The sequence below is a fragment of the Purpureocillium takamizusanense genome, chromosome 8, assembly GCF_022605165.1.
Source record: "Purpureocillium takamizusanense chromosome 8, complete sequence".
NCBI lineage: Eukaryota > Fungi > Ascomycota > Sordariomycetes > Hypocreales > Ophiocordycipitaceae > Purpureocillium > Purpureocillium takamizusanense.
The window spans coordinates 1,828,524-1,847,097 of record NC_063075.1 but is presented as its reverse complement, the minus strand read 5'-3'; the positions used below and the strand labels follow the sequence as shown (position 1 = coordinate 1,847,097).

General features: G+C 58.0%; 8 protein-coding genes across 8 annotated transcripts; 5 read left to right on the top strand and 3 right to left on the bottom strand.

Annotated features, from left to right (window-relative positions):
* Positions 1 to 1,201: 1,201 nt before the first annotated feature.
* On the top strand, positions 1,202 to 2,779 carry JDV02_008601 (uncharacterized protein; the record flags this gene model as incomplete). The annotated part of the gene is made up of 2 exons (XM_047990212.1): positions 1,202 to 1,608; positions 1,673 to 2,779. The coding sequence occupies 2 exons, from the start codon at positions 1,202 to 1,204 to the stop codon at positions 2,769 to 2,771; spliced, it is 1,506 nt and encodes a 501-aa protein (XP_047846219.1). The 3' UTR covers positions 2,772 to 2,779.
* Positions 2,670 to 6,294, bottom strand: JDV02_008600 (uncharacterized protein). Its single transcript, XM_047990211.1, has one exon. The coding sequence runs from the start codon at positions 4,243 to 4,245 to the stop codon at positions 2,863 to 2,865; it is 1,383 nt and encodes a 460-aa protein (XP_047846218.1). The 5' UTR covers positions 4,246 to 6,294; the 3' UTR covers positions 2,670 to 2,862.
* A 539-nt stretch (positions 6,295 to 6,833) lies between these two features.
* On the top strand, positions 6,834 to 8,134 carry JDV02_008599 (uncharacterized protein). Its single transcript, XM_047990210.1, has 4 exons — positions 6,834 to 7,143; positions 7,263 to 7,314; positions 7,409 to 7,592; positions 7,647 to 8,134. Exons 1-4 carry the CDS (start codon positions 7,020 to 7,022, stop codon positions 7,803 to 7,805), a joined length of 519 nt encoding a protein of 172 aa, XP_047846217.1. The 5' UTR covers positions 6,834 to 7,019; the 3' UTR covers positions 7,806 to 8,134.
* A 521-nt stretch (positions 8,135 to 8,655) lies between these two features.
* On the top strand, positions 8,656 to 10,640 carry JDV02_008598 (Homogentisate 1,2-dioxygenase). Its single transcript, XM_047990209.1, has 2 exons — positions 8,656 to 8,948; positions 9,050 to 10,640. Exons 1-2 carry the CDS (start codon positions 8,881 to 8,883, stop codon positions 10,392 to 10,394), a joined length of 1,413 nt encoding a protein of 470 aa, XP_047846216.1. The 5' UTR covers positions 8,656 to 8,880; the 3' UTR covers positions 10,395 to 10,640.
* A 688-nt stretch (positions 10,641 to 11,328) lies between these two features.
* On the top strand, positions 11,329 to 12,792 carry JDV02_008597 (uncharacterized protein; the record flags this gene model as incomplete). The annotated part of the gene is made up of 1 exon (XM_047990208.1): positions 11,329 to 12,792. The coding sequence occupies one exon, from the start codon at positions 11,329 to 11,331 to the stop codon at positions 12,790 to 12,792; it is 1,464 nt and encodes a 487-aa protein (XP_047846215.1).
* Positions 12,793 to 12,934: 142 nt separating this feature from the next.
* On the bottom strand, positions 12,935 to 14,680 carry JDV02_008596 (uncharacterized protein). Its single transcript, XM_047990207.1, has 2 exons — positions 14,047 to 14,680; positions 12,935 to 13,984 (listed from the first exon to the last, which is right to left on the bottom strand). The coding sequence occupies exons 1-2, from the start codon at positions 14,413 to 14,415 to the stop codon at positions 13,154 to 13,156; spliced, it is 1,200 nt and encodes a 399-aa protein (XP_047846214.1). The 5' UTR covers positions 14,416 to 14,680; the 3' UTR covers positions 12,935 to 13,153.
* Positions 14,681 to 15,396: 716 nt separating this feature from the next.
* JDV02_008595 (uncharacterized protein) lies at positions 15,397 to 16,082 on the top strand. The gene is made up of 2 exons (XM_047990206.1): positions 15,397 to 15,893; positions 15,949 to 16,082. Coding segments are annotated over exons 1-2 (204 nt in total). The 5' UTR covers positions 15,397 to 15,691; the 3' UTR covers positions 15,951 to 16,082.
* Positions 15,969 to 17,382, bottom strand: vip1. The gene is made up of 2 exons (XM_047990205.1): positions 17,024 to 17,382; positions 15,969 to 16,939 (listed from the first exon to the last, which is right to left on the bottom strand). The coding sequence occupies exons 1-2, from the start codon at positions 17,104 to 17,106 to the stop codon at positions 16,153 to 16,155; spliced, it is 870 nt and encodes a 289-aa protein (XP_047846212.1). The 5' UTR covers positions 17,107 to 17,382; the 3' UTR covers positions 15,969 to 16,152.
* Positions 17,383 to 18,574: the final 1,192 nt, after the last annotated feature.

Here is an 18,574-nt window from a genome sequence, read left to right as displayed (position 1 = left end):
AGCATGCTTGTCTCATGTGATTCTTCCCCGCGACCTTGACGTTCCAGCACACGCTGTGCAAGGAAGGATGCAACCCCAAGCCCATGAGTCAGCACATGCAGCCAGATGCAGCCACCCTGGCTGGATGCATTTGAGACAGCTCGCATGCGCAAAGACATGAGAAATGGCCGGGGCCGCTTGTCCGCGCAGCTGCATAAATGCTATTCGCAGACAAAACAAGACGCCAAATTGGGCATGTACGCGGGCCGAAAGGGACATTGTGGGTGTGCGTGTCACGGACTTCTCTCCGGCCTCGGCCAACACGGTAGCAGCCGGCGCGTGGGCCGCGGGGGCAGGTACGAGGAGCTTGGACTCAGTGAGTACTCTGCAAGTCGTTGGACAGCGCCGTTTCTCGCCTCGCCTAAACGTCAGCAAGGCTCCGTCTTGTAAAAGGGCTCCCCACGATGGCCGAGTCCGAGGATCATGTTGTGACGAATGCAGGATGCGGGCGGGGGGGTTGGAGCGGGTCTGGAGACATTCATCAAGTTGGTTCAAGGGAAGCAGGTGCCAGCCCGTTCCTTCCATGTATGATAACGAAATCCATTGAGAAAAAGGGTAACTATAAAGTTGATACGGAAAGATTAAGAATCCATTCACTATACGCCATGACGGGTTAGAAACTCTTGCTACGTAGTTGCCAAACTACTAGTTACGTTGTACGCGTAGTTGGATGCCTAGTCGCAGGTATAATTTGCAATAGTCCGATCCGTCACAGAGGCTTGCATTCATGTTGTGACACCCATCATCAAATGTCATATAGGCTAACCGTACGCGATGCGACAGCTTCAGATAGATTGGCCATGTCGAGCCCACCATCTCAGGCCTCATGACCAACAAGCCGGTGAAAGAACCAACGAACCGGCTAACCAAGCAGCCACCACCACACCACGATTTGCGACCACGCGACCACACAGACACACACACACGACAGCTACTACCTGCCGGCAGCCCTTGGTCGCGCCCCCCATCTCCGGCAGCTGTCAGCTGTCCCCGCCCCCACGATTCGGAGTTGCCGACGGGACGAACTACTATATTAGTGCTTTCATTCTCAATCGGAGCGTCAACCTCGGGTGGTGGTAATGTCAGTGCTAACTCGGCTATACACGGCGCCCATATGTGCTGCTATATTCCGCCATCGTTTGCGCGCCATTGAAGCTCACAAATGTTCATTCTCCCGGAGGCGCATGACTCTCCGAAAGACGGCCAGCAACAGAATATGGCAGCGACAAAGGTTGGCTTTGGCGAAGCTGCGCTGTTCGAGAAGCAGCGGTACAGCGCGAAGCGGTCGCCTGGGAGAGTTATCCACGTCCTCATCGCTGCTGTGATCATCACTGCCCTTCTCGTAAAGACCGGCAGCCTTGGGACCGTCTTGGGGCATCGAAACCCGGCTAAGCAACTCAAAAACATCCAGAAATGCTCCATCGACACTCTGCACAAGGACCTTTCATTTCTCGACAACGCGAGGCCGATCCAGGCTGCAGAGTTCATCCAAAGGCGGGATAGGCTTGCGCGAGCCCTCGACCAGAATGGCGTAGACGCCTTCGTCCTGGAGCCGGGATTCACCTTCCAGTATGTGCTCCATGTACATGCACACATGTATTAGGAGATCTTGGCCGCAGCTAACCAGTCACAGATACTACGGCAATGTTTCTCAACCGGATTGGGAGCCAGGGGAGGCCGAGGAGCGTCCCTTTTTGATGCTCGTGCTTCCCCAACGCGCGTCCGACGGCTCCGTGTCTGCCAAGACGGCGTTTCTCGCGGCTCACTTCGAAGAAGGCCGCGCGCGCATGCTCGGCATTCCCTCGCGCGACGAGGAGCTCGACATTGTCATCTGGGAGGAACATTGGAACCCGTACAAGACGCTGCTGGAGTCGCGACTCTTCGCGGGCAAGAAGGAGAAGCAGCCGACGCTCATGGTCGAGGAGGAGATGCGCGACTTCATCGTGCGCGGCTTGCAAAACAACGGGTTCAAGACCGTGGGCCTCTCCCCGGAGGCGGAGCTGGTGCACCAGACCAAGTCGCCCGCCGAGATTGAAATCATTCGCGCCGTCAACACGGGCACCATTGTCGCCGTGCGCGCCGTGCGAACCTGCCTCGTGCCCGGCCTGACGGAAGACGAGGTCACGGCGATCCTGGACAACACGTTGCTCTCGATGGGCTTCGTGACCGTCTTCAACATCATGCTCTTCGGGGAACACGGCGCGCTGCCCCACGGCGGCTTCGTCACCGGCGGCAAGAAGCTCACGCTTGACAGCGTCGTCATCATCGACGTCGGGGCGCGTTACCTGGGCTACACGTCCGACATTTGCCGCAGCTTCCTCATCGATCCGCCCAAGGGGCGGCGCGTCCCCGAGGATCCCCTCCGGGCTGAAAAGGAAAAGATTTGGCGAATTGTCTTCGACGCGCAGACGGCGGCTTCCGAGGCCATGAGGTGGAACAACACGGCCGCGAGCGTGGACATTGCCGCGCGATCCGTCATCGATGCTGCCGGTTACGGAGAATTCTTTACGCATCGGGTTGGCCATAGCATTGGCATCAAAGCGCACGAGTCGCCGTACCTGAACAAGTGGAATACTGTGAAGCTCAGTCCTGGGATGACATTCACGATCGAGCCAGGCATTTACCTCGAGGGGAAATTCGGCATGAGGCACGAAGACATTTACAGGGTCACGGAAACCGGCGATGCCGAGCTGTTGACTGGGCGACGCGCGAGAGGCCTGTACGATCCTTGAAAAATGGGGTATCATATTTTATTGTTTTTCGCTCGATCTAGAATGCAATTCAAAGAACTTGTTGCTTGCTGTGAACAGCTCCGGGCACATGTCATGCCGTTACGTGCTGCTGGACTTCGTGTGCAGGAAATGGAAACCCCTTCGCAATGGCTGCCCCTTGCATCTGGCGCAACCATGGCAAACCAGTCGCACTGGGGACTGGCTGATGCACTAAGCTGCAATCGACGTATACTGATTCATTCAGATAGGTCCAGCTAGTCACCTCAGCGGCGCATTCGGAGAGTGCGCCGGGAAAGGGGGACGCGCTAATGGCTGCGCACATCCAGCACATTTGCTGGAAGACTTCAATCATTGTATGTGTCCACGCCGAAATGCTTATTCGAATCACCGACTCCTCGACTTCGATGTGAATGAGTCGCAATCCGGGACAAGGCGGGCCATTCTCATCTGTCCCGTCCCATACTGACATGCCGGACATGGGCTCGCCGTGTCGGGACGAGTATGAGGCATTGCCCACAGCTTCCTCGAGACAACCCAGGACCAGCTTTCCGCACTTGGGCCACTGTGAATTGACGTAGGAGGACACCGTTGTGTGTGTGCAGTCTTCCGCAGTGCCAGTGATGGCTGGCAGGGTCCCCAGATTGACCAGCTGCGGGTCCGCAATGCCGTCGAGTGGCCCAAACAGCTGGCACTCGTACTTGAACTGGGCAACGTGAAAACCATCGGAGGGCGAGGGGTAAGGTCGCTTGATCAGGAGCATGGTCCAGATGGCGGATTCGGCAAGGTGCATCTGGACATGGTGCGGCGACAGCAAGACCCTGCGAAACCTGGATATGAGATTCTGAGCGGCGGTACCACTGACAATTATGCCGTGCAATGAGCGAGCAATATCATCTGGTGAGCCTCCCGGGGACTGCGATGGCATTTCCCTGTGCCAGTAGCTACAGAGAAGCTGCAGAGCGAGGGGTAAATCTATGCCCCCTGCACTCGTTGACCATGTTGTTTGTCTCTGCGACAATCCCGGGCCGATTTTGTCAAGGACACAGGGTGAAGTCTCTGGGCCATTCAGCAGCAAGACTATCTGGCGGATTGGACCTTCGAACAGGCGCGTGACTTGGCGAGAAACCTCTGCGCCAGGAGGGCCGTCCTTGTGGTAGAACTGGAACAGTTCATCCCAAAGCTCGTGAGTAAACGTGGAAAGAAGGCGGTCGATGACGCGGTCGAGGTTCACCCTGACAACTTGATCGCCGAGGTAGTAGTGGGTGAGAAGCTCGTTTCCAAGACCGTCGGCCAGAGCCTTTGCGAAGGCGGCAACCAGGGCACCGGCGATGAGGGGCGGGACTTGGACCTCGATCGGTCTCGCCTGCTGCGCGAGGCGCGTGGGAAAAGTCGGAGGCGGTTTATACGGCGCGGCGACGACTGTACCTGGCCTCCTGATGGCACTGTCAGGCAAGCCAGGTGTCGTCGGTGACATGTCTGAGGCTGGTCATGACGGGAGGGGCGACGGTCCGAAAAGAGCGGCAGAGGGGGGGGGGGCCAGGCGGGCGGCGGAGAACGACAGGCGATGCGTGTAACACGCAAAATAAATGTTGCCCAACCACGAGTGCGACGGAGATGGATGAACAAGTATGAACCAGCAAGGGGCCCTCTATATCCACAGTTTTCTTCGCGTTGCAGCAAAATTTCGCCGCCGCATCATCGCATTCGTGTGCCGCCGTGTCGCTCATGGGCAAAAAGAGGAGAGGCAACGCCAGGGCTGACGTTGCTTCGTGCCCATGAATTGCGCGTCCCTGCTGACAAAGAGGGTAAAGGCGGCACCGGGTCTGCGCCAGACCCTCTTTCTTCTCTCATCATTTGAAGGGTGGGCGCTCGCACCTCATTAGGGGGAGGCAAAAAGAAACCACACAAAAATGCGCGAGGTACTTGAGGTGTCGTGGCCCTTTCAATTTTCTGATCCGCATGATCCATGATAAACAAGGTGTGGACTCATCGGCCGGTCTTGGGTCGTTGTGCGCACGTCAGCCCGCGCCCCCCTCGCTCGCTGGCGGTCATGTCGTTGCGTCCGACCATCCCCAAAGACTCTGCACAGGGCAAGCAAACTGTCGCGCGAGCTTGATGCAGAGAAGACGGTCTGAATCGCGTAAGTACTTGAAGGGGTGTCACGGGCTCTGGAGGAGACTGGACTGCGGCCGAGCACGATGAACTGGGCAGAGCCTTCCTCGCTGCATCGGGTTGTCGTGAATCGTGATGGACTCGCTGGCGTAGGGGCTGCTGCATCTGATGCGACACGCCACGGTCGACCAGACTTTGTTTGAGCGGAGGATCTTATTACATCCAAAATGGCACGCTCTCATCGTAAGGTGCCTCACTCCTCCTCAAGCGCTCGAGAGACAATGCTGAGAGGCGCTCTTATGGTGGCCTTGAGAGGAGTATGAGGAAGCCGCCAATCTTGTGGCATGGCATAAGAATGTCGTCGATGACGACCGTTCGTCTCGAAGAGGTCCGTCAATTGCACAATCGAACATGGAAATTTCGAGCAGCCGCTGGGTGTGACTTCGAATGCTCTTGGTAGTCAGCAACCGTCTCCTCGTGTCGTTCGTATCCCAGCTGATTAACTAGAAAGTATGTTACTCTCTCGTGGAGCCGATCGCCTGCAACTCTCAAACTTGACGGGACGACTGTACGCCCCCGCAGGCGAAGCGGCACATCATCACGCGTCTCGGTGGCCTGTTCAACCCTGTTCGGGAAACAGAGGTCCGAGTCCCCGCCCGACTCCACTCTCCTGCGAGGTGCCGTGCGGGCCAGGTGGCGATCCACTGTCAGCTGTCGTCATCGTGAACTAAGGTGAGAGCTCGGTGACTGAAGAAGAGATGGCAGAGAAGCCGGGGCCTTGAGACCAAACATGCTGGCCTCAATCGAGGTCTAAATCTCAGGAGGAGTCGGAATCATTTTGCTGCATTCAACGCAAGGTGTGCCTCGGCGGACGTCCAGTCAACAGAGAGAGATCCCCTGACCCCTCATGCAAGGTCGGTCTCCGAGTGCGGCGGGAGGGGGCGGACGTTGGAGGCATGGATGGATGGATGGTCGTCTGATGCGCCTCCAGGGTCGGACTGCTGCAACGACTCTGGCGGGACGAAGCCAATCGACAGGCACCACAGCGCTCCGCACGGCCCAACGTGGGCTTCAATGCTGAGGTGTGTGGCGGGCGGGGTCCCTGGAATCCCAGCGATGCGCGAGGCAAGCCCGGCTGGCACTGCAGGCAGGTGCGCCCTTGCGTCCGGCGCCCGTCACGTTGCACGGGCCTCGGTGTTTGCACTGCTGTAGGTACCTACAGCCACCACTGGAGTTACAGCAGTACTGAGGTACAACGTTGACAGCCGAGCTCTCCGTGTGTCGTGGCACTGGCTGCACTGCCCGTCCAGGCCGAGCCCTCCGAAGAGGGAGGGGTTGCCCAGGCAGATCCCTCGTCCGCAGCGCTGAAGGTTAACAGCAGGTCCCCAACACGCCATCCAATACAAACTCACCTCAGGCGATGTACTCTGTACACACCCACCATTCCCAACCTTCTCGTCCTGGCGACGCCGCAGGCATTTTCAAGCATTGGACGCTCCCACGGGCGCGTTTCCTCCTCCCGGTCGGCCATGCGAATGCCCTCACGCCCATCCGTCTCTCAATCACCTGTTCATCAGCTCACCAAGCGCCGCTGCTGTGGGTCAATCGACATGCTTCCCCGGATTCTACCCCGGACCTCCGATCAAACTGGCCCTGCAGCTCCAGCGCTAAACCCGAACGGGCATCAAGGTGTGAGTACCGCAGCACCCGTGTGCGTCGCAGTCACGCGATCCAGGACGCAATGGCAGCGACGGCCGCTGATGGCACTTACCCCGCCCGGTCTGACGAAACCGTAGGGGACAAGCTGGGCGTCCAGCCCAGCAACAGGACGGCTCGTTCCTGCTTGGGTCTCAGCACCTCAGGCACCTCTGCCCTGCCCTCCTGCCGATAATAGGACCTTCCCCTCCCTTCCCCTCCTCATCCCCCTCTTCTTCCTCTCTTCATCATTGTCATCATCGATACACATCGACTCATCTCACCATCACCCGTTTCCATCACAGGTTCGTCCTACAGGCTCGCCCGAGGTCTCCGGGGCGCGTTTTGAACGCCGCCTACTCATTGATCAAACGCTGACGCCAGTACTCGTCCAGCGATTACCGCCTCTTCTCTGGCCGTAGTCAACAAGCAAATTCCACCATGACTGAACCGCTCTCCAAGGTCGATTCCGCCGTTCAAGGCCTGTCGTCGTCACCGCCCAAGGAGAAGGGCCATAGGAGGCAAAGCTCCAGTGCGGCTGGTGTGATGAACATCAATGACCTTGGTAAGCTCACTGGCCCCACTACCTCCGCTCCGTGCAAGCTTGTATCCTGCGTGCGTCACAGTGCATGCTGCCAATGACAATACATGTCAAAGCGTATATACTTACAGATATAATTGCAGAGAAGGACAAGATTGAGATCCAGCTTCCTGTCGAGACACAAAAAACGGGGTGGTAAGTACTTGCTTTTCCTGGCATGAGCCTCCGCCCAGCGGCCCCTTTGGACACGTTCTCAGATGGCGACAGTGCTGATGGTTTCACTTGATAGGAAGATCAACTCGAGCCCCATGTCAATCGACGACCCATCCATCCTCAAGATTCCCTTGACCAAGCCTCCTGTCAAGAAGATTGACCTGCACTTCCCACTGGGCATGGAAGTCACGGCAAGAAACCTCAAGGGTGTCACCATCAAGGATGCGATGGACGCGATTTACAAGGCGTACAAGAAGCGGGTGAGTCCGGAATGATCCGCATCGCAAGTTTGCTGTTGACTGACTGTTTCCAAGGCCGACGACGAGCTGGACAACCCGTACCTTGCCGGGTTCGAATGGGACAAGGAGGAGTCGTGGACACGGTTGGTTGTCCACCTCCAGAAGCAGCCTACAAGCGGCGGTGGCGGCGGCGGCGGCGGCAAGAAGAAGAAGAACAAGAAGGAGGAAGAGTAATAACCTCCTACACCCGATATCTGTTCCAATATTTCCTTCAACTGTTTGTTTGGCTTCGCTGGATTCGTTGCGAGTCGGCGCCCGGGATATTGCGATTAGATACTCTCGGTAGTGTTAGTGTGGAGCGACCGCCGGAGGCGTCGCCTTTGTGCCATTCGTGCCGAAGCCGTTGGGGCTTTGGTCAATTGATTCCGAGGTCTGTTGGAACCTCGCTACCTCTTTACACATTGTCACACTGTAATTTCTCTTCCTGTGATGAAAGAGCCAACCTGCGACGGCTCACATGCGTTTCTCCGAGGCCGGTGTAACGCCCATGGTCGTTAAAAAAAAGGGGGGGTTGATGTCTGACCAGCAGCTGGCTATTAGGTTGTGCTACTAAATATACTGTACGCCTTGCCCAGGTGCATCATACGCGTTTCAAGTTCATGGAGTTGCCACTGTTACAGTAGTTACGGCTCAGTCCAAACCATTCCGGTCCGATTTCTGTATGATGGCCCGACAAAGGACGCGCAAGCGATGGCAAAGATGCAGGCCCTGACCGACGTCGCTGGCTGGACTCATTCCGCAAGAGCATGTTGTTCTCGTAAGCAGCCGACGCAGTTTGACGCCGAACTTGACCTTAACTTGTTTGGGAGCATTTTGTACGTGAGGCTGTTAGTGCCGGACAGTGATCGATTCGATTCCGCACCCCACGGAGCCCCGCGCGGAACGAAGCAGCTACAGGCGGCGCCCCGGGATTGGGCGGTTACTGTCGGTTTGCCCCTCCATGCGGCGGCCCAAGCTCCCCACGGCGGAATAAGTCGCACGACGACGAACGAGGCTCGGAATCGGATTCGACACAGCGCGCGCGCGCTCACGTCACGAAATGCGAGAGGCACAGGACAGGGCAGGGCAGGGTCCCCGTCCCCGACCGACTCCACGGGGGGTGTTTGTCGGGGCCAAGCCAAGAGAGTTTAAAAGGATGAAGCCTGCTCTACCCGCCCGCCGCCCGGGGCGGCTCTGCCTGATTGATTGCTCGCAACAGGGGCGAGATTGAACTGACTGTGCATCATTCATTCATCGCCCGTTGCCCACCATGCCCGTCACGCAGTTTGAGACCAAGGAGAAGTACCGTTATCAGAACGGCTTCAACTCCCATTTCGAGTACGTTGCCGCGCCCCGCTACACTACAACAGAGCTGAGCTGCGAATTCCGTTCAACTTGCGACTTGCTTTTTGGCTGACGATCTTGCTGCTGAACCCCAGATCCGAAGCTGTCGAGGGTGCGCTTCCCATCGGCCACAACTCCCCCCAAAAGCCCCCGCTGGGTCTGTACGCCGAGAAGCTTTCCGGCACGGCCTTTACGGCGCCCAGGCACGATAATAAGCAAACATGGCTGTACCGCGTCTTGCCGTCGTGCGCGCACCCGCCCTACCAGCCCGCGCCCGAAACCCGCACCGCGTCGGGGATGCCCAAGGATGAGGCGTCCAAGATGCACTACATCCCCAACCAGCTGCGCTGGGATCCCTTTGACCACGACGAGGCCAAGGACCTGGACTTTGTGTCGGGCCTGAGGCTCGTCGCGGGCGCGGGCGACCCGACGCAGAAGCAGGGCCTCGGCATGTTCGTCTACGCCGCGGGCAAGAGCATGGCCTGCGACTCCGTCTTCTACTCGGCCGACGGCGACCTGCTCATCGTCCCGCAGGAGGGCGACCTGGATATCCGCACCGAGTTCGGGTGGCTGCTCGTCCGGCAGATGGAGATTTGCGTCATCCCGCGCGGCGTCAAGTACCAGGTCCATCTCGTCAGCGGGCGCGCGCGCGGCTACGCGCTCGAGCTCTACCAGGGTCACTTCAACCTCCCCGAGCTTGGGCCCATCGGCTCCAACGGTCTCGCCAACGCCCGCGACTTCCAGGCCCCCGTGGCCTGTTTCAGCGACGAGTTTGGCGCGACGGCGTCGGACGGCCCGCAGACGTTCCTCGTCACGGTCAAGTTCAACAACAGCCTCTTCGAGACCAAGCAGGCCCACACGCCCTTTGACGTCGTCGCCTGGCAGGGAAACTACTACCCCTACAAGTACGACCTCGGCCGCTTCAACGCCATTGGCACCATCACCTTCGACCATCCCGACCCCTCCATCTTCACCGTCCTGTCCGCCCCGTCACCCGTCCCCGGCACCGCCGTGGCCGACTTCGTCATCTTCCCGCCGCGCTGGCTCGTCGGCGAGGACACCTTCCGGCCGCCGTGGTACCACCGCAACACCATGAGCGAGTTCATGGGCCTGATCCGCGGCGGCTACGACGCCAAGCGGGGCGGCGCCGGGGGCTTCGTGCCCGGCGGCGCGAGCCTGCACAACGTCATGAGCGGCCACGGGCCGGACGCCGAGAGCAACGAGGGCGCGCGGGAAGCCGAGCTGAAGCCCGTCAAGGTCGGCGAGGGGAGCTGCGCCTTCATGTTCGAGAGCTGCCTCATGGTGGGCGTCTCGGAATGGGGCCTCCGGACGTGTCAGAAGGTGCAGGAGGGCTACAACGAGGAGAGCTGGGGCGCCGTCCAATCGCACTTTACGTTGCCCGAGGGAAAGAAGGTGATTAGCCATTTGGTGGCTCCGTAAAGGGACGTTTCACGACATGACGAAGAAAAAAAAGAAACCATCATTGTCTGATTGAGGCAAGGCATGTGCGACTGACGTGAGGTGGCAAGGGACCAACTATGGGACTGTACAGCATGTGCTTGATGTATCTTGATGTATGCATGGTCAGACGATCCACATGACATGCGAATACCACTTAGCTTGATTTAAGTATAGATCGAAGTACGCCTTAGATATGTCGTGTGTGAGCGTATATGTGGTGAGGCGGTGCTCTTGCGGTTGCGATAGGAGGCGCCTACGGCACGAGATTCGCGAACGCCGCATTTTGTGCTTTTGTAAGCCTTTCCGCTTTATTTTCTTCTACGTCGCCTCTAGCTTTAGAAGCAGGAAAAATCATTTGAGGAGAGCAGTGCCTCTTGTGGTATGATGAGACTGATGAGTTTCAAGGCATAGTCCAACATATCGAAAGCGACAGTAGTTGAGCCGGAGGTGCATCATGGCGAGGAAATTACTCGGAACTATGGAAACACCATCTGCCTGCCATCTGTGGGAGTCGAACCGCTGTGGTTCTCCTCAAGGCAATATGCGCATGCGCGTCGAGGTGGCGCACCTGGCAGCCAGCTGCGACGACCTGCTCCCCTGCTCCCCTGCTCCCCTCTGCCCTGAACAGCCCGTTTGCATTCTATTTCCCCCCCCATTCACAGCCCTGTTTTGATCTTATTGTTCTCACAACACTACCTGCGAGATCAGGGCTTGGTCTCCTGGTTACCCGGCCACATCGTGACCTGCACACGTCGACTTCACCCCTGCCATCCGTCACACGCTTCTCGACACTCTACAATTCCTGTTCCAGAGTCTACTTGCGAGCTCTTCAATCTTTGCGAAGCAGTAGCACATTGCCTACACACAAACCCGCAGCGTTCGAGGTTCCAATTGGGGGAGCCTGCACGACACAATGGAGTCTCGCCGTCAAGAGCAGAAGACCTCGGGAAAGACCACCATGCCTGAGCCCCCAGCGGCGCCCGCCAATACCACACCTCGTGCTATGAAGAAGGAACGCACTGAGGATAAGCTGCACCGATCTTCAACGAGAAAGAGCAACGGCGAGACAAAAGACAGCAAGGCCAAAGACGAAGCCAACACGCCTCTCCACAAACGCGTCAAGAAGCTCGAGGTCAAGGCGAAGAAACTTCGATCCGAGAACAAGAAGCTTGAGAAAAGAGAGCTCGAGCTCGAGGCGCTCCTCCAGACTGCGCGGGACGAGCTCAAGGCGGAGGTCGCCAAGAGCAATCGCATGCAGCACACGAACAACGCGCTGCAGAAAGCCCGCGATGGACTCTTCAAGGAAGCCGAAGACGCCAAGGCGAAGCTCGAGGAGCAGGCGACCCACGTTGAGGAGTTGAAGTGGGAGTCCGACAAGCGAGAGTTCGAGAGTCGCAAGTTCAGGACGGCGCTCTCGGCGGCTTTCCACCTCCTGACGGCGCTGGAGGACCAGACTACGCTTAGAAGCTTGGTGGAGCGGATCGATGGTTACTTGCGAATCAAGCTGGCCCGCCTCGGCGGCAACGCGTATATCGCGGCAGCGGCGGCAGAGGAGGATGAGGAGGAGGAGGATGCCAGCGACGGCGACGATGACGACGACGAAGAAGAAGATTCCAGTGAATTGTCGAGCGTGCCGACTGAACTCTTCGCTAGCCGCGACGAAACACCCAGCGAAGCGTCGACTGTGCTGATTGAGCTACGGGACAGCAGCGACGAGGACCTCGGTGATGCGGATGCAGAGGATGATGACTGCAGCCTATACGAACCTGATGGCACAGCTGCGGCTGCTGAACTCCAAGCCATCAATGAACAACAACGCGGTCAACAAGCTGTCTTGGACCTCAAGCACGAGTCGGATTCGGACGATGATGACGATAAACCACTCATGAAGCAGCGCCTCTCTCAACGCATCCAAAGCATCAATGGACAACACCGCGCTCAAACTGTCCTGGACCTCAAGCACGAGTCGGATTCGGACGATGATAAGCCGCTCAAGAAGCTGCTGCGTCCCTACAGCCGCACAAATGGCAGAGTTTCCACTGCGGGCGACGATTCTGACGACATGGGCAAGTTTGCGCCATCCTCGCCTCTGTTTCAGGATCTCGACTCCCAGATCAAGCGCGAGCTTCTTCAGCAGTTCGCGACGCCCTTTTCCGACTCCGACTCCGAGGACAAGCCGATGATGAAACTTCGGTCTTCCGTTCTCGCCGCTAACCCCCCCAGCCCCAAGTCGTTGTGGTCCTCGGGCTCGGATCGCAAACCCAACAACAACGCCCCGCCAGCGACCTCGAAGCGGATGCTGCTGGACGAGGACCTCTGGGACGAAGACGGCGTAACGTTCGAACCGCCCGCCAAACGCGCCAGGAAAAACTTTTAGATGACGCACGCCGAATCAGACCTCGACGACTCAGCGGCGACGGGCGAAGAGTGAGAAGTGGCTTTTGACGACTGGAAGTGCTCGTATAGACGTGCGAAGTGCGAAGACGCAACAGAGTTCCATGGCGGTAGCATGCCATTGTTGGCCGGTTGAAACTTATACGACAATGAATGTTTAGTTCAGACCAAGGACAGATCAGAAGGAGAAAAAAAGTGCTTGCTCTGCAGTTTCGTTGACTCGCTCCCCATAACGCCTCGTGTTGGCCATACTATATCTGTGCCAGGCTCCCTTGACCATTACACGCCATATCCAGTAATCTCTCTATCTTTGCTGCACTGGTAGTCTTTGCTTCCATAATGAATCAAGGCTGATTGTTTCCCACACCGGAGCTCGCAGCGCTTTCTCCCACCTTTACCTCATCCTCTGGAACCCCGACAGCGACACTACTGGCACTAGCAACGCTCTGGCTCGTCATACCTCGCCCTCTCTCCGGCCTGGAAGCCGCTACATCGCGTGGTCCCGCAATACCGGCTCCGCCTGCGGTCGCAACGCTGGCACTCGCCGTGGTGCTAACACTTTCGCTCCTGGTGCGGCTAGTTTCGCTCGCTCGCCTGTTTTGTACCATCCTCTCAAGGTCCCTGATGCGCCGCTTTAATGCCTCATTTTCCTTCTTCGCAGTCTCAAGTTCGCTGCGGTAGAAGGCAGTCTCTTCGTATCGGGATGTTGCTGCCATCAGAGCGGGGCTCATTTGGTCGGCCATGCTTCCGCTTCCAGGCGTGGCGGCGACAGAGCTCATTGGCGCAGATGCTGCCGGGGGGATTCTTTGCTGGTGGAAGTAGCTTGAGGGATCTAGCGACGAGACCTGCGGTCCAGGGGAGTTTGTCTGGCTGCGTCTCGAGGCAGCGCTGTCTTGTCGCGAGAGCGGTACTGGCTGCGAGGGACGAGAAGGGATATGGTGTCGGGCTTCGTACGAGGAAGCGAGCTGGCTCGTAGCAAAATTTTGTGAAGCCGAAGAAGAATTGCGGTGGTGTCGACGCGTCGTGGGAATGCTGAACCCCGAGCCGGAAAGCAGCGATGTGTCGGCGATTGGGTCGTGCGTCGACGTCGGGGCCGACGTAGACGAAGCGTTGGAGACGACGGAAGCGTTCTGGGCAGCGCGTAGAAGAGACAGTTCTCGCGTCAATCGGTTTACCTGTACGAAGCAATCACGTCAGTCGAACTCCTATAAGTGGAACGGACAGGGCCACTTCGCACCACCGCCTCTTGTTCCTTTTCCAGCTGCGAGTGCAATTCCGCTGCTGTCAGCGGCCGCGGGTGTCGCAGAGGCCCAGGCCCAGGTCCCACGCCGGGTTCTATTGACGATCCCACTTGCGGCTGCAGAGGCTGGGACGCCGCAAGTTGTGGTGACGGCACAGACGAGGCGGCATGGCTCAGGCTGTGGTGTCGACTGTGCGTGTGGCCATGGCTGCTGCTCTGCCCGTGGCTGACGACATCCTGGTTGGAGGGTAGAATATTGAGGGAGGGCGACTGGGACGTGGCCGGCGGAGGCATCTGGTGCGAAGACTGTCGTCGAGGCGCAGCCAAGGCGTGCGGCGAAGCAGGCACCGAGTTAAGGTCCGGCATGGTCGTTTCTTTCGTTCGAAGACGAGCAGTGAGTGGCCCGCAGAGTTCCCGTCGTTTGTTGGTGGCTACTGCTGCTGCTGCTACTGCTGCTGCGTCGAGAGCTCCAGGGGCTGGTCGTCGCGTGTGAGTGTCGGGTGTGTGCGGAGGTAATAAACAGAAACACGGCGAGGAAGGGCTTCGGCACAATTCTGCAACAGTCGATGCTTGGCTTTGGGAGGAGTGGAGGACGTGGAGGACGGGGTGCCGTCCGCCTCACCCACTGATGAGGCCAACAAAGGTACGGACGGCAAGTGCCTGGCGCGTCACAGCCCGCCCAGAGCGGGCGCTGCGAGCTCTGAGGTGCGGGGTGGTGGGACGCTCACGACGGGCGCTAAACCCCTTCCATTAGGCTGTAAAAGCCCCTGAGATGGTGCTGCTGGTCCCCGCCCGTCCACTGGATGGAGCGTCCTTTGACGGCGGGCAGCACGGGCAGTAACTTCAAAGGCACCTAGTGCCCACTCAGGTGAAGGTGGCGCCACAACAGCTGGCGTGCAACCATTGCCCAGACTGAGCTGATACACCGAACAGGAAAGCGAGTGTTACCTGTCGCTTTTCCCAATCATCGCGACCGCGTATCGCGTTTCCCAGCATCAGAGACTCCAATCAGGATATTGCTCCAATGCGCAGCAAGACATGGCTGAAGTGGGTAAAAGAGTCCTCCCAAGTCTCCCTTGGGAACCGTGTCGTGTTCATACACCGTCGTTCCCAGCGTTGTCTTACCAGCACTCGCGATGGAAGCTGTGCTGTTGAGGACCAGGGGTCTTGGAATGTACAAAGCCGCCCAAAATAGCACATTCTACAAAGAGCGGAGCACGGATCCATCAATCTTGTCAAAGCCTGGATATGCGACTTAGCTTTCTGGTGGCCCAGTGCCGTGCTGCTCCCTTTGACTCGGATCGTCGACTACCTTAGCAGCAAATCCACTTTGGGATCGGGCTCCACCAAGGAGCATTTGCTCCCACTCTCGTCATCTTGACACCATCTCGATCACGCTGTCGAGGGCCGCACTCTATCGAGACACTTTGACAGCGGATGATGATGTAAGGGACAGCTATGACGCCATAAACCTCTTTCTGTGGCATAAAGGCTGCTGAATGCCACACAAAGCGTCGTCGGGTGCAAGCCAAAGCACCCATTGACACGCCTTATTCTTCTCCGTATCATCCGTGCAGTGCCCCATTACGGATTACCAACTCAAAGGACATACTATAGCAAGACGAGTCTACAGCACGAAACAATGCCCGAAGGTCATCAGTCCCCACCGCCGGAGCGCCAGTCTGGCCGCCAGCTACACGATCCGCCCGCCAGTGGCCAGGGCACAGACAGCGCCAAGAACAAGGACAAGACGCTGAAGTCGGAACTCGAGAATCTTAGCTCAAACCCGGAGGGACCGATGGATAGCTCCCTAAAGGACAAGTTCTCCAAAAAGGAGGGCAATTGTATGTGACGCGATGGTTCAAGGCGAATAGGCGGCGGCTGACCATGCCTAAACAGAGACCGCGCCTATCGGCAAACCGCCACATGAAATTGTCTTGATCACTCCATGCATCGTCGATCTCCCGGGTTAGGAATGAACTAGTAGTGAATAAACGCATAGAATTAATACACTCCGCATTACGATGTGCTCCTATTGAATTGAACTGCCGGCAACTTGTAATCGACTGTAGGGTCATGACATCTGGTACACGAACGAAGCATTTAGGCCTTCTTTGCCTCGTCAATGTTGACTGCGGGGACGCCCTCCGTGGGGGCAGTCTGAGCCGGAGTCGTCGTCGCGACGCCCGCTGCTCCACCCGTGCTAGACGCTGTCGTCGCCGCCGCAGCAGCAGCGCCCTCTGCCGGCTTCTCCTTCTCCTTGCCAAACACCCTCTCCAGGCCAGCGGCCTTGTAGGCACTGCCGCCGTGCTCCTCCTTCTTCAGGTCCGCCAGCCGCCTCGCCTCGTTGTGGATGTCCTGCACCTGGCGCGAGCCATCCGTGTAGAACTTGACGAGCTTCTGGCCCGTGGGCGTGTTGCTGGCCTTTTCAAAGTAGGAGCTGATGCCGGTGAGGAGGTTGTTGGCCCGGTGGGAGATGCCGTAGCTCTGGTCCGTCGCCTTGGCCCGGTCCGTGGCGTGGTACTTTTGGTCCAGGCCCTGGAGCGTGCTCACGAAGCGGTTGGAGACGCCGTGCTTGGCGTCGAGGTCGATGGCCCGCTCGATGGCGACGTCGCCGACCACGTAGCCGTGGGCGAGGTACTCGGCCAGGATGCGCGCGCGCGGCTTCTCCTCCTGCGTGAGCTCGTCCGAGTCGCGGTCGGCGTTCTTGGTGTAGTGCGAGCCCTCGTCGATGGTGCTGCCGCTCGCGCTGGCGACGGAGATTTGGTTGGGCCCAAGCTGGGTGTTGTTGAGGAGCAGGGCCGTCTTCATGGCCGTCTCCTTCTCAAAGGTGACCTCGGCATCCTTGGTCTCGCCGGCAGCCGTGACCTGGAAGTCTGCGATCTTGCCGCTGTCGCGACGAAATCAGTACTGCTTCGTGCAAAACGACCAACGGGGGGCGGGGGCCGGGGGGCGGGGGGCGCTCGCAGCTTACCAAAAGCTGAAAAAGTCCTTGACTTCCTTGTCGCTCGTTGAAGACGCGATGTTCTTGACGTGGACAGTCGACTGGGTCGCCATAGCTGCTGCTAGCTACCCCGCGCGGTTGGGACGAGTTGAACGGTTGGGGGGAGGGTCGAATACAAAAGGATAGGTTTCAGAGAGGGGGGTTACGTTCGCGCGATACTTTATGCAGAAGTAAAAGATGAGGTATTGTATTGCGAATCGTAATAAAATCTGCTTTGAAGCTGGTGACAGCAGGGAGAGGGAGAGAGAAGTGGCTGGTGCGGTTGTCGGCTTCCTGCTGCCCATTCGCGTCGCAAATGAGGGGCAAATAGGCAACGTCATCGTGGTCGGCACATGCTGGCGGGCGGGCGCCCGCTGCCCGCTAGACCAGACCATTAGGAAAAGCTGGTTTCGCGCCGCAGGCCAGGGAAACGTCATGCGTATTAAGGTGGGCACGTCTACAGTGGGTGTGCCCACCAAGCGGCCGACCACGCATACTAGCAGTCAGTATTCGTAGGTACTAGACTTTCAGGCAGCCAACAAACAGCCTAACCTTTTCTTCTCAATTCCCAACCTAAAGTGGTACCAATACCTAACCACCAATGCACAAAATAGCAGGTGGCAGGTATTCCTCTGTTGTAGAGGACAAAGGCAAGATCATCCTGGCTACTGTGATGCTGAAGGTGGCGCATCGCTCGGTACTCTAGTTTGCTCCTCAGCCGTGGCCGTCGCTGGCGTCACGATCGCGCGCCACCCAGATAGCGCGGTGTAACTACCAGGCGGCCGAAGCGGGTGCTAAAACCCACCAACGGCACTCCAATCGTCCGTCTTTAGCCTCCTTGCCTGCACCACAAAGCGCCTCGGCGCAACTGCAACGTCCCACCGCTGGGGCACTTCACTTGCATGCCATCTGCCCTTGTTTCCCAGTCAGTAGTACAATACCCCGGACCTTATGTCGGCTGGCGCAGCACGGTATCGTATGTGTTCCCTCATCCCAACGAATTCTGCATCTAGACGGGAGGATCGCACTACAGTCCAGAGCACACGGACGAAATACGAACTGGCGTCATTGTACCGTTACGCAGCTATGCCTCGCATTCGGCTCTGTCCGTTTGGCGAACCGTGGACATTTAGCGAAACATGCAGAGCACGCACCAGAGTGTCTCATCTGCAGGGGCCACGGCAGCCACCATCTATCGTCCTTTTCTCTGCCGCAAGTGTAAGTCGTCGCCAATTCCCATGACTAGCTCAGGGATGCTGCCAACGAGTATGGCGTTCGCACAGGACATGAAATTGCGTAACACTAGAAATAATGACTGTGGCTCGGCTAGAAATTTTCAGTCGTGCCCAAGGCGACAGGTAAACTGGGGAACGACTGCAGAAGCATTAAACGTAGCCCGTGACGTTGGTGATGGGGACGTATCGTGTCCCGGCCGTTGCAAGACTCACACTTCAGCACCCAGAGTCACATCCTCGAATCCTTGTGTTGCCAGGAGGTCGGCTATAGGTGTTACAAATATTGCTACGTAGCTCAGTCGTCCAT